Source organism: Eublepharis macularius, chromosome 5, assembly GCF_028583425.1.
Source record: "Eublepharis macularius isolate TG4126 chromosome 5, MPM_Emac_v1.0, whole genome shotgun sequence".
NCBI lineage: Eukaryota > Metazoa > Chordata > Lepidosauria > Squamata > Eublepharidae > Eublepharis > Eublepharis macularius.
The window spans coordinates 116,398,780-116,410,867 of NC_072794.1; the positions used below are offsets into that span (position 1 = coordinate 116,398,780).

Here is a 12,088-nt window from a genome sequence, read left to right on the forward strand (position 1 = left end):
ATCTCTATCCCACCACACACAAAGAAAATTCAAGCTCCAATGATTGGAATGCCAACAGCAACGGTCTCTCCACTGTCTGCAAAGTCAGAGCTGGGAGCCCCCCTCCCCCCTGCTCTTTGCTCCCTTGTTGTAACAAATATGGAGCTCCACACTTGAAAGGAAGACCTGCCTATCAAGATAAATTGGGCTTAGATTGGGGTTTCCAGGGCAACAGCAGGAGTTCAGGCAGAGTTCAGACAATCCCTGCCTAAATTGCCAAGGGAATTGATTGCAGGTGCCAGATTGTCTGGCTTGACGAACAGCAACAAACAGCAACAAACGAGGTGTGCAACAACCAACTGTTCATTTAGAATGGGGCCTCACAAACAGTTTGTTCTCGAACAGCAGATTGGGCTGTTCGTGGCTTTTTTTTGTTCATATTGCTGTTCGTGCCCATCTCTACTCTTGTTAGATCTCAGAAGCTAAGCAAGGAGTCCTGGTTAATACTGGGATGGGAAACCACCAAGCAAGCCTAGAGTTGCCATGTATAGGTAGGCAATGACAAATCACCTCACCTCTATTCATCTCTTCCCTTAACAATCCTATGGGATATGTCAGCTACAGCTTGACGGCACTTGCTATGTCCATTGCCATTTTGACTAGGTAACAAGCTGATGCACTTTCAGTTTTCAGCAGCAAAGAAAAAGTGACACCACATAATCACTGTAGAAGAAGTGACACCATATAATCACTGTGGGAAAATAACCAATCATGTCCTTGCACAAAGTTTATGGACTATTGACATATCTTTTTCTTCAAATTTAATTCTTTTTGCAGACAGGTTGTGAAAAGCAAATTATGACTTCATTTACCACCCTGCACATAACAATGCATTGAAAATATGGAATTCTATTAATTAAAAACACACCTTATCTGTATGGGTGAAAAAAACGGACATATTAAGAAACATGCTTGTCCTCCCAACATAGTGGGTACATCTACAGGATAATTTAGTCAGAAAAAGACAGATTGATGAACAACCAGACTATAATGTTCTATATCATGCATTATATGTGGGATTCTGGCATAACTGCTGTGGACACAATTGCTGTGCTTTCAAGTAAATAGTAGAGGTCAAGCTGAGAGATCTGTATTACTGGCTCTAGGCTGAGAGCTTTCTAAGTAAAAGGAATGCAGTTCTCAGAAACGTATACAAGAGAGAATAGGAGTGATAATGAAATGATAGACTATTGAGCTTGCAATTTATGTCTGGACATAAATTAACACAAATAATTAATTTATAACCACCTGTAGGAAAACGGAGTGATTAACAGATTAACATGGATTTTTAAGAGCAAATCAATCCAGGTCATTATATTAGTAGACAAGGGGGCTGCTGCTGATATAAATATACTTCAAAGCTTTGGATCTAGTTCTATGAGATGAAGAAAGCTTGGAAAATGTGTACTAGAAGCAGTCTTCATACAGCTGGTTAAAGAAACTGATTCAACTTGATTATTTGATTGGCACCAGCATGGAAAGAGAAATCTAGCACAGGCCACAGTGGGTCTGGAGTTTTTCAACATGTACATTAGTGACTTAAAAGACAAAATGCATTTGCCAAGGATTTAAATCAGAGATAGTCTTGTTGATTTAAGTAAACTGGACTGCCAGGCAGCTAATAACAAAGTAAAATCAGCACAGACAAAAATGTAAAGAAAAAAATTTGTGTGCAAATAAAAAATGGGAGAAAGCAACCTTGGCTACACCATCTTTGAGAAGTATTTAGGAACTGTTTTATTTGTTGAAATTGCACACTGGAAATCCTCTTTAACAGCAATAGATGGCCAATGGTAAAATTATCAAGAGAGGGAGTACAGTTTCATTTTATGTTTTTTTTAAAAAGTGTCTGACACTGACTAATTAAAAATGTCCTCCAAATGCCCTGTTATTTAATATAGTTATTCTAACTAATCCATTTTTAAAAATAAATTATAATACTTAGTAATGTTTGGAAAAGATATTTCATCCATGCATTTTCTGACACATTAATGGCTGGCAATCCCGTGAAGGCAGTGGGAGTAGAGAGAGAAGTGAGAGAGTGAGTCAGCAAATCATGTCAATGACAGCAACGTTTTCCAATCCACAGAATTTCAGATCTTGCTACTAAAGAAGGTTGCGCTGATAGAGTTCTATGCACATTTTCCATCATTGCACTTTCTTAGCCGCCTGTGGAAACTTCAGGATTCTATATAAGCAGCAGCAGCAGCAGCGTGGCCATTTCACCCATGCCAAGTACCTGTTCATTGAGGAATTTTGCATTTATGACTTCTTCTGTACCTTGCCTTACTATATTAGCAGCTGCTGTGGTGTGTGATCTCTGTACAATAATGTGATTTACTATAGTGTTTAATCGGTGGTTTTGTGGGGGATTCCAGGTCTGAATGACTTCTCCTAGCTATAACCTGCAATTAATCAGCTGCCCCCATTTAAAAGCTTTGCTGGCTGAGGGGAATGTCAGTGATGGGCCACGGCAATGTGGCCTTGACGTGGGAGCATGTTACAAGAAATCCTGTGCTGGAGTGCCCACGAACACCCGTAAATACCCAGTGGCTGTACCACTACTGCTGCCAGCCTCTCTGCAGTCATGGTGGTGGCAGATCCTAAGCAGGGAAGCAGCCAGCTGCAGGGTGCTGGATAGCCTAATTGCTGTAGCCATTCTGCTCAGATGGACTGGGAGGCAAAAATGACCCACAGCCCCCACCCCAACAGCCCCCCTACCCCAACAGATGGGGGAAAGGAAAACAAGCAGGCTTTTGTGAGGCTGGGGTAACCTATTTGCAGTAGCTACCCACTAACACCAGCTCCTCCTCCTCCTCCTCCCCATATATTCACAATGGTGGTAGTAGCTGTTTGGACCTGCCTGCCTGTTTGCAACAGCAGCTCATGCACCCACTGCATCCAGGGATCAGCCCCCCTATTTGCTGTGATGGCAGCTCCTTCTTGGGGGAGCTATGGAGGCCACCTTTTGCTCCGGCCAAGCTGACCTTCTTGGGGTGGTATATTTTTGTTTTTATCTTGTCAGCTATTTTTTAAAGTGCTATGCATGATAATGGTGCTTTATACATACATAAATAAATGTGTGTAAATATCCTTATAGTGGGATAACAAAGCCCTTTTAATAATAGGTTTGTATTCAGTGTACACAAGAATCATTTTATTTTTGCCCTCAGCTTTAACCTGTTAACATACTGTGTACAAGTTCAGTATGATGAATGGAACCAAATAAAAATGGATTTCATGTTAAGAAGGATCTCCTTCAGTGTGGCAACAAATAGATCATAGAAAGATCAATTGGCTTGCACTTCCTTCTAGCTCTGGAGAGCCAGTTTGGTGTAGTGGTTAAGAGCACGGGGGACTCTAATCTGGAGAACCGGGTTTGATTCCCCACTCCTCCACTTGAAGCCAGCTGGGTGACCTTGGGTCAGTCACAGCTTCTAACTCTCTCAGCCCCACTCACCTCACAGGGTGTTTTGTTGTGGGGATAATAATGACATACTTTGTAAATTGCTCTGGGGGGGGGGGGGGGTTAAGTCATCCTGAAGGGCGATATATAAATCAAATGTTGTTGTTATTATTATTATGTATATTGTAGAAAACAGCAAGAGTCCAGTAGCACCTACAAGACTAACAATATTTGTTGTAGGGTATGAACTTTCATGAGTCACAGCTCACTTCTTCAGAACCCATCTTGATCTATCCTCATGTATATTGTAAGTGCTAGATTTAATTTCCGTAGTGCAACATTCAACTCTTCTGTAAGTTAAGTTACAAATGCAGTATGTATCATTTTTTATGTCATCTGTAGGGCTTCCGGAGGTGGTTAGAATATATCTGACACATGCAAAACCCTTCAAGTTCCCTTGCATACGTAGAATGCAAGAATATGCTTTAAAAAAAAGGAGACTCTGTGATAACAGATATGATAAATCACTTATGTTAAGGTTCTAGTGTCGTGTTGATGCAGAAGAAATGTTCAGTGCCTTTGTGAAAAGGAGAACAGAGGCCAGGATGATGTCATGTTTGCCCAAGTGACAATGACCCACATGCGGAAAAACCACTTATGCAAATAGTGCTTTGATGCAGGGACCAGGTTGGGGAGTGGTGGTGGAGAAGGAGAAGCAGTAGCCTTCAAGGAAATATTCACTACTGCTTTGCAAAACAAGCAGACTTGAGTTTTAAAATGATTTGATTTGTTTGTTAATTGGCTCAAGCAATTCTTAACAACTGACCAGAGATCGTTAGGGTAATGTCAAATACTCAGCATTTCTGGTGTCATAACAGCAGACTTGGCACATTCGGAAAATAACAACATGTTTGAAGTCTTTGGATCACTGTGCTCTAGTTAAATTTCTTTCTTTCTTTCTTTCTTTCTTTCTTTCTTTCTTTCTTTCTTTCTTTCTTTCTTTCTTTCTTTCTTTTAAAATCTAAAGTAATAATAGTAGAGAAATTCCTCCAGAAGTTGTTTACTTCCTATAAGCAATTCTTGGAACAATGCAATCCTAATTTCAATGCAATCCCAATGCAATTTACCTAATTTCTTAGGTAAAAAGAACATAAAAGGAGAAGCAGGCACAATATAGAAATATCAACAAATAAATAGTTTATGTAACAGGCATTTGATAAAAAAGGGTATGAGCATAAACATCAACAAAAATCGAGGTATCTGAAGTAATAAATACTTAAACCAGTAAAAAATACAGCATTTTCTTTGTTATTGATTTGACAAAAAAACCCTTTTTGCAAAATGGTTAACACTGATTTGCACTTCAGTCAGTTTAGAGAGAACAATATTTCAAACATGGCAGTTTTCCTGTTGTGAGAATACACAGTTTTACTTTCTTGTCTTCAGTATCAGATATTCTTCAATATAGTCAATGAAAATGTCAAATTCTCCCATAGCTTTGTAAATGCCTTTTTCTTGTAGCTGAGGAAGAAGAGGAAGAGCAATAATTTTCAGAAGAACAGAAGAAGATCCTGCTGGATCAGACCAATGGTCCATCTAGTCCAATGTCCTCCTGTGTCCCATAGAGGCCAACCAGGAGCATGGTACAGAGAGCCAAACCTTCCGTTGTAATCAGAGATGTACTGATTCTGAAGATGGAAGTTCCATTTGGTCATCTTGACTCAAAGCCATTAATAGAGGTATCCTCCATGCATTTGCTTAATCCCATTTTAAAATTACTAAACCATCACTACATCCTGTAGTAGTAAATTCCATAATTTATGCATTGTTCAGAGAAATACTTTTATTTACCTTTTCTGGATCTATTGTCCATCAACATCATTGGACAACCCTGAGTTCTAGTATCATGGAAGAGAGAAATCAATTTTCTCAGTGCCCTGATTTTTCTGTGCTGTTTTCAATTGTATGATATACAATTGAGGTAGGGTGACAAGATCTGTACATAATATTCCAACAGTACAATCCTATGCAGAGTTACTCCAGTCTAAGTAATGAGCATAGACTGGAGTAACTCTACATAGGATTGTGCTGGAAATTCAGTTTCATCATAGATTTCTATACCAACATTACGATACTGGCTGTTTTATTGTCAGTTTCCCCCCCTAGGTATCCTAATCATATATTTTGTCTTTTTCACCACTGCAGCATGCTGAGCCGTAATGCCATAATGAATTATCAGATAAATATTAATTTATCTTTAAAAATGGACTCTATTTTAAAGATTTTGCATGTGAAAGGATTTTTATCACCGCTTGCCAGGATTATATTGAGGGGCATACAAACCATTTAATTTACTGGGTAAGCTCTCAATAGCTCCTCCTACCCTAGAGGGCCACTGGTGGCCAGGATCAAACTAATCATAGCAATGCTGGACTCTGCTTGCTCCAAGACTCTTTTAAGATCCCAATCCACCTGTAATTGTAACACAGGCTAACACAAGCTAACACAAGGTAAGATGGAGTGCAACACAGGGTCACACAGGGCCATACAGCATAAGTAGGAGCGTGAAGCATGTGGAACAGGAAGGGCAAGTCAAATTGCAAGTTGAGCATGGAATCATTTGCTAACTTGTACTCAACACAGCTGTGCACTATTGTTTAATGCCTAGCCTTCCTTCGCCAGTCATTATTCCACTCTGATTTTCAGAAAGAGCTGGTGCCTGCCCCGGGGGCTGCTCTTCTCACAGCAGTATTTTTCAGTTTCACTTGCAGATGTGGAAAATGCAACAAACTCTCATTAAAATATTGTTTCCTGCTTTAGATTGCCACCAAGTCCACATTGCATTTCTTGATCTTTCATCTGAAGTCTCTGTGCAGATGACACATTGCTTACCATTTGCACATTGCTGTGCTGTGTGAAGTGCTTTGCAATTGACTGGAAGTATATAGTTTTTTCTTTGTGACCTCTTCTCATGTGCCCTTCATAAGCTATAACTATTTAAAATTCTGCAAGTGACTGAAATCTCTGGAAGAATTCAGTGCAAGGGAGGCTTTCCATGGTTTGTTGATAGTAAGAGGAAGGATACAAGAGTTGGAGCTGCATTGTCTCATCTTCACACATTACCCACAAAGCACGGAAAGAGGAAATATGTTACCTGCTCTTTCAGTGTTGGCTCTTCTACATACTGTGTAAAATCTCTTAAAGACAGTAGCAAAAATTCTCAAGTTTAATAGGATCATGAGAAATATTTAGTGACGTGATGGAAGAACTTACCTTTTCATAAGTTTCTTTAATATTTTCAATAGTTTTGTTCTTCTTTTCACATATTAAGAATCTGTGCTGCAAAGAGGAAGTACAAAGATGCAGTAACTTTCTTCTGGTTAAGCGTATATACTCTGCAATAACTAATGTGCCATTATCCCCATTCAACAAGAAAATTTCACAGCTGGAGGCCTCTTCCATGCATGCATGTGAGGCAGATACGATGCATTTTGATACTCTGACTAGACACATTTTTAGATGCCAATGAGGATGAACATCAAAATCCATTGGTTTTGCTCAACTAGATCAAAGACTGTATACATGAATTTTGAATGCTTCAGGGATCAATGTTTCCCTTTTTCAGTTTATGCACAAAAGCTTCTTTCTTAGGAGCACTATGAGTAAACTTTGTTCTTCTGCAACTTCACCCACTTCTACAATTTCATGGTTCTCCCTTTTTTCCTTTTTACAATCATGCCATTCTTTGACATTAGTTTCTTCATTTTAGACAATGATTTCCTTTCCTATGGAATTAAATACCGTCTGCCTATCAATGTGGGAGGGGGGTACAGAAAATAACAAAGTTAAAATATCATTTCATTTATTTGAATTATCTTGGAACATCAGAGCTGCCTTGCTGACTCTGAGGAAGAGGCTAACTTTGTAGCATCCTCCAAACTATTATTGGTAATGAGTAATATGCTCATATACCTCCCCTTCTCTCCCCTTTTAGAATTGCTTTATTTTCAGATTTTTGTTTAGCATAAACTATAACGATATGTCTTAATTGGCAAACTACATTTCATTCCGATCTGGAACTGGAAATCCACTGGTTCTATTTCTTGTGTGGAGGGCAAGAACAAGCCATAGTTTGCCAATTTTGACATTAAGACAAATTATGGCTTAGAACAAATAGGAGAAAAGAGGAGGGAATCAACCTCCTACTTTGCCCCCTCCCCACTATTCCCCCTCATGAGTCTCAGGGTCAGGACTTTGGTGGGGGGGCTACGTCTGTTCTGTACTATGGAAAGTGCAAAAATGGCATTGTAATTTAAAGAAGACAGCAGAAACTTGAGAAATTATAATAGCTGAGCTAAGAAAAAAATGGTTGCTTTATGGTACAAAAAAAGAGGAAATTTATGGCTTGAAAAAATTGAGACATTTAAAACATTCAATTGAGAGGCAATTAAAATCAAGTGTCTTCAGTTGGGGAGAAGAGTGAGAGGAAAATAAATTGCAGGCCTAGTTTTAGATAAACTAGATAAACCCATTTTAATCTATGGCCTTAGACTGGAGTAATTCTTAGGATTCCACTGTTAGCCATCTACCAGAAGTAGCAATTAATATGCAGAGATAGTAGAAAGACATGACAAAGCTGAACCTGAAGAAGGAAAGTTAGAACAGCAGCTCATTGGCACAGAAGTGATAATATATGTTAAAAGAATAAATGGATCTCAAGGAAGAAAATAAAGAGAAGACAGTTAAAGTGGAGCCATTTTTCAATAAACCTTCCTACTAAATGAGGAACAGAGAAGTACAATTATCAATACGGAAAGAAGAAAAATGAAATCAAGAAAGCATGTATCTGCCAAAACCAAGAGGCAATACAAAAGTAGAATGATTAAAAGTATCAAAAGCTAAATCAAGTAAAAGAAGAACAGGAAACTGACCTCATGATTTAGCAATCAAGAAATAATTGGAGGACTTCTAGTTGGATAAAAGAGATAATAGAGAGGATTCAGTGGAGTGGCAAAAATGAACATGAGATTGAAAGGGGCCTGAGTTGGGAAAAAGACAACCGAAATGCCGAATTTTGCAGTAAACATTAGGAAAAAAATTGTATGGCAAGTGCATGAAGGGAACATTTCTTCAAGACAGGAGAGGCCGTAGCAGACTTAAATAACATAAATATATGCAAGAAAGGAATGGAGAGATCCAAATACAGTATCTTGCTTTCTTCCTTCCATGTTTTTTTATTATAATTTCTTAAAGAAGAGACAATTTGAGTTCAGCATGGGAACACGAAACCAGAAAGAATAGTTGTGCTATTGCCAAAAGAGATATTTTTGCTATTGTTCTGCAGCAATGTACTTCTGTAAAGCCCCATCTCTGGCAGAGGTCCAAGTTCTAACCAGTAACGTGATAATAGCTCATTGTCCTAAAGAAGACCTTAGAAAGAAGTATTTCCAGTTGCTTTGCTAAGCACAAAGGGTTTACTCTGTGGCCTTGTATGCTTGTTCTTGAGTCATTCCGTGACCAGATGACAGAATGAAAACACCACAGCAAAGAAATGTTAGTATCTGGGGCTGGAACTCTGACAACTCTAATTCAGCATTCAGCAGTTAACAATTAGGTAAGGGTTTATGTGAACTTTATTAAGGGAGATGCAACCTTTTAAAGTAGATTATGTAAGCTGTGATAGGCTCTGTGATAAAAGAGGGGTTTTGTTTAGCGAAACGTTCTGTTTTTTGTTTCAATATATCTGACTCCAACTTACTCTTCTGTCTTTCTGATTATAGTGAGTTTGCCTATCAGATCACTATTAGGCAATGTAGTACCTACAAATTTCAATATCCTTTATAGCTTGATTGCATTTACAGTGAAAACATCCTTGTTTACCACTGCACTGTCAAAATCTTTGCAAACTGAAAAAGGAAAGCATTGACTGGGTTACATTCAAAGGCACACTGAGGAGAAACAAGTGCTGTGTTAAACGAGTGACTTCTGTGAAATCCTGGATAGTACTCACACTATTTCATTATCATTGTTCATCTCTGTTCCAAGTAAAATTTGGAGCTCCAAGAGCTGTCCTTTTTGCAGAACAACAATCTTGCAGAGTAAGCCTACTGTTTTTTTAAGGACTTTAGCTATGTTGGATGCCATATTTTACTACTCTTAGGCAACTGTACTTTTTTCACTGTACACTTAGCAAATACAGGATGTTGTAATACTGCAGAGATTTTCTATAGGTCTTTTACAGGTCATCAAAGCAAGCGAGTTAATATGCTGGTAGCCTAGGAGATGAAATGCAAGTACTTACACAGCGCTTGAGTGTCTGCTTCAGATGCAGAAGCATATTTCCCATACAGTTCACATGGTGCTTGATGCTTTTGCTGATGTTGCTTGCTTTCGACAAAACATCATCCAGGTAAAATTGGATCATTTCTGCCACAGACTGACAGCCCAAGTACTCCTTAAAAAAAAGGGTTTTATATAATGAAGAAGATAAAATAACAAAAAGACAGTTACACAAAAAATGACTAAACTGGGCAGCCCAAGTGCTCCTGAAGATAGACAAGACAACAGTCATCATAATGCTCAGATGCCATAAAGGAGACATTTCCTTTTTCCGTAGGTGTTCCATATTGTTCCATATAATATACATATGGACATTCTGTATCCACAGATACAATTTTCTGACATCTAGATTTCCTCTGTACTATTTAATACATCAGAAAATATTATCATACCTACTGGGAATATGATGGAGAAAAAGTTTTCTCGAAACTCCACATGATAACAATGTTGGAAGCTATCTTTCCTATAAAATGAGACTTTCCTATAAAATGAAACTACCATTAAAAACTGTTCCTTCTGGTTCTTTTGACCCATTACTAGTGAAAACATTGGCAGACTCATGTAAAAAATACAACCTTCCTGTCTGACATTTGATGAGTATAAAGCATGATGCCAGAGCCTAAACACAGTGACAGCATTCTGCCAACCTAGAGGCCAATAGGGTCTTGCATTTAAGACAACAGTGCTATATTACCTTGAAATCTTGCAGTAAGTCTTCATTTAACAGCATGATGTCTAGTTCATCATCTCTGGATTGCTGTAAAATAGTTAAAGGTAGTTATATTCTTCCAGGCAAGCTTCAGTGCTTATTTGAACATTGAGTCAGGAGAAAAGTAGGATAGAAATATTTTAAACAAATTAAGTAAAATGTATCTGAAGGAACTGCCTCATTCCATCCTCCTATTGATAATAGCAAATATAAAAATTCTGTGAATGTTCACAACCACAGACAAACATGTTCAAAAGCAAGCGACACATCAGGGAATACCAACAGTCATAGTGAGAAAATAGATAACTATTTTCAGGCATTCTCAAGATGCATTGATGACTGTCAACCTTAATGTGATTGTGAAATTTCTCCAATTTTATTGTAACATAAATAAATATTATTTAATTTTCTCCTTAAGGTTTTGTCTAAAAAAATTTCTCTCCAACTATAAGCACAGGAAAAATATGATATGCTTCTTAATAATATTCAATTCAAATCAATTTCTCTTTTGCTGTTAATTGTAGCTGGAATGAAACCACAACTTTTTGCACAATTTCACTGGATCAATGCTTAAAACTAAATTTTCCTGTCTCCCATTTCTTTCAATGTGGCTTGTGCAGAAAATCTCCCTGTGTCGACTCCCAAACACCAGCTATTGGTGGTAACTATAAGCAAATGATTGGGCCATCTGCCCTTCTGAACTCTGCACAAAGATCACACAGTCTGTCCTTCCTTCATTTAACTTTTCCAAACCTTAGAAGCAAAAGGAGCAACTAGAAAAAGAGATCATCACAAAATAATTATACTCACAAAATAATCTTTAATCTCATTGAATGCAACCCTCAATGCTCTGAGTTTTAGAGGTAGGATGTCTGCAAAATGTTTACAGTTCCCTTCATTGACCTGGCAATGAGCCTTCTTGAGCACCAGGGACAGCAGAATAAATGCTGCAAGAGATTTCATGTCTACACAGAGTTCCCTCGTGGTCCAGATGTGAATACCATCACCTTGATTGGCCTCAAATTTATACTGAGTTTCCTCCCCCCACTTCCTCAGGATATTGGGTTAAAGTTAATCATTAAAACCCAAATGTCACCGGGGTTTCCGTAAATGAATTATGTGTGTGTTTTTGTGAATTGACTGCTTTAGATTTCTTTCCATTTTGTTTTTTTTTTACATAATTTGCTTCAGTATGGGAAACTTAGATTTATGCTAGGTATAATGTAAGCAAAAAATTTTGGTTTGACATTATAGTGATATTCTTTTTTAAAATGTGTGCATGTGTGTGTGAGTATGTGTATACACACACACACTTACTGTAAAGGAGGTGGGTGGGTTTCTCTTGTTCAATCCAGTTTGCTTCATTTTCCTACCAAGTCCCTGGCTGTAGTAGGCAAATCAATTTCAGATTTTTTATTTGTAATTGGTGGAAAAGGCAAAGATTTTCCAGAACAATGTAAACCCCCCAATTATACATCCATGCAAATAAAGCTTTATTTAGAAAAAAAATCCCTTACAAGGAAAGTAAATTGTACACTAATTAAACATGGCTAACTTTTAACCTGCCTGCTAAATAATTATTAATATATTTTTTT

The 12,088-nt window shown here is 37.9% G+C and overlaps 1 protein-coding gene across 1 annotated transcript; it reads right to left on the reverse strand.

Moving 5' to 3' along the window:
* Positions 1 to 4,873: 4,873 nt before the first annotated feature.
* Positions 4,874 to 11,456, reverse strand: IL10 (interleukin 10). The gene is made up of 5 exons (XM_054980424.1): positions 11,304 to 11,456; positions 10,479 to 10,541; positions 9,747 to 9,899; positions 6,719 to 6,784; positions 4,874 to 4,966 (listed from the first exon to the last, which is right to left on the reverse strand). The coding sequence occupies exons 1-5, from the start codon at positions 11,454 to 11,456 to the stop codon at positions 4,874 to 4,876; spliced, it is 528 nt and encodes a 175-aa protein (XP_054836399.1).
* Positions 11,457 to 12,088: the final 632 nt, after the last annotated feature.

Coding starts and splice junctions, on each gene's coding strand:
- IL10 (XM_054980424.1), bottom strand. CDS start 11,456: ATGAAATCTCTTGCAGCATTTATTCTGCTGTCCCTGGTGCTCAAGAAG. Junction 9,900..10,478: donor ACTTACTGCAAGATTTCAAG/GTAATATAGCAC, acceptor CTTTTTTTTAAG/GAGTACTTGGGCTGTCAGTC. Junction 4,967..6,718: donor TTAAAGAAACTTATGAAAAG/GTAAGTTCTTCC, acceptor CTTCTTCCTCAG/CTACAAGAAAAAGGCATTTA.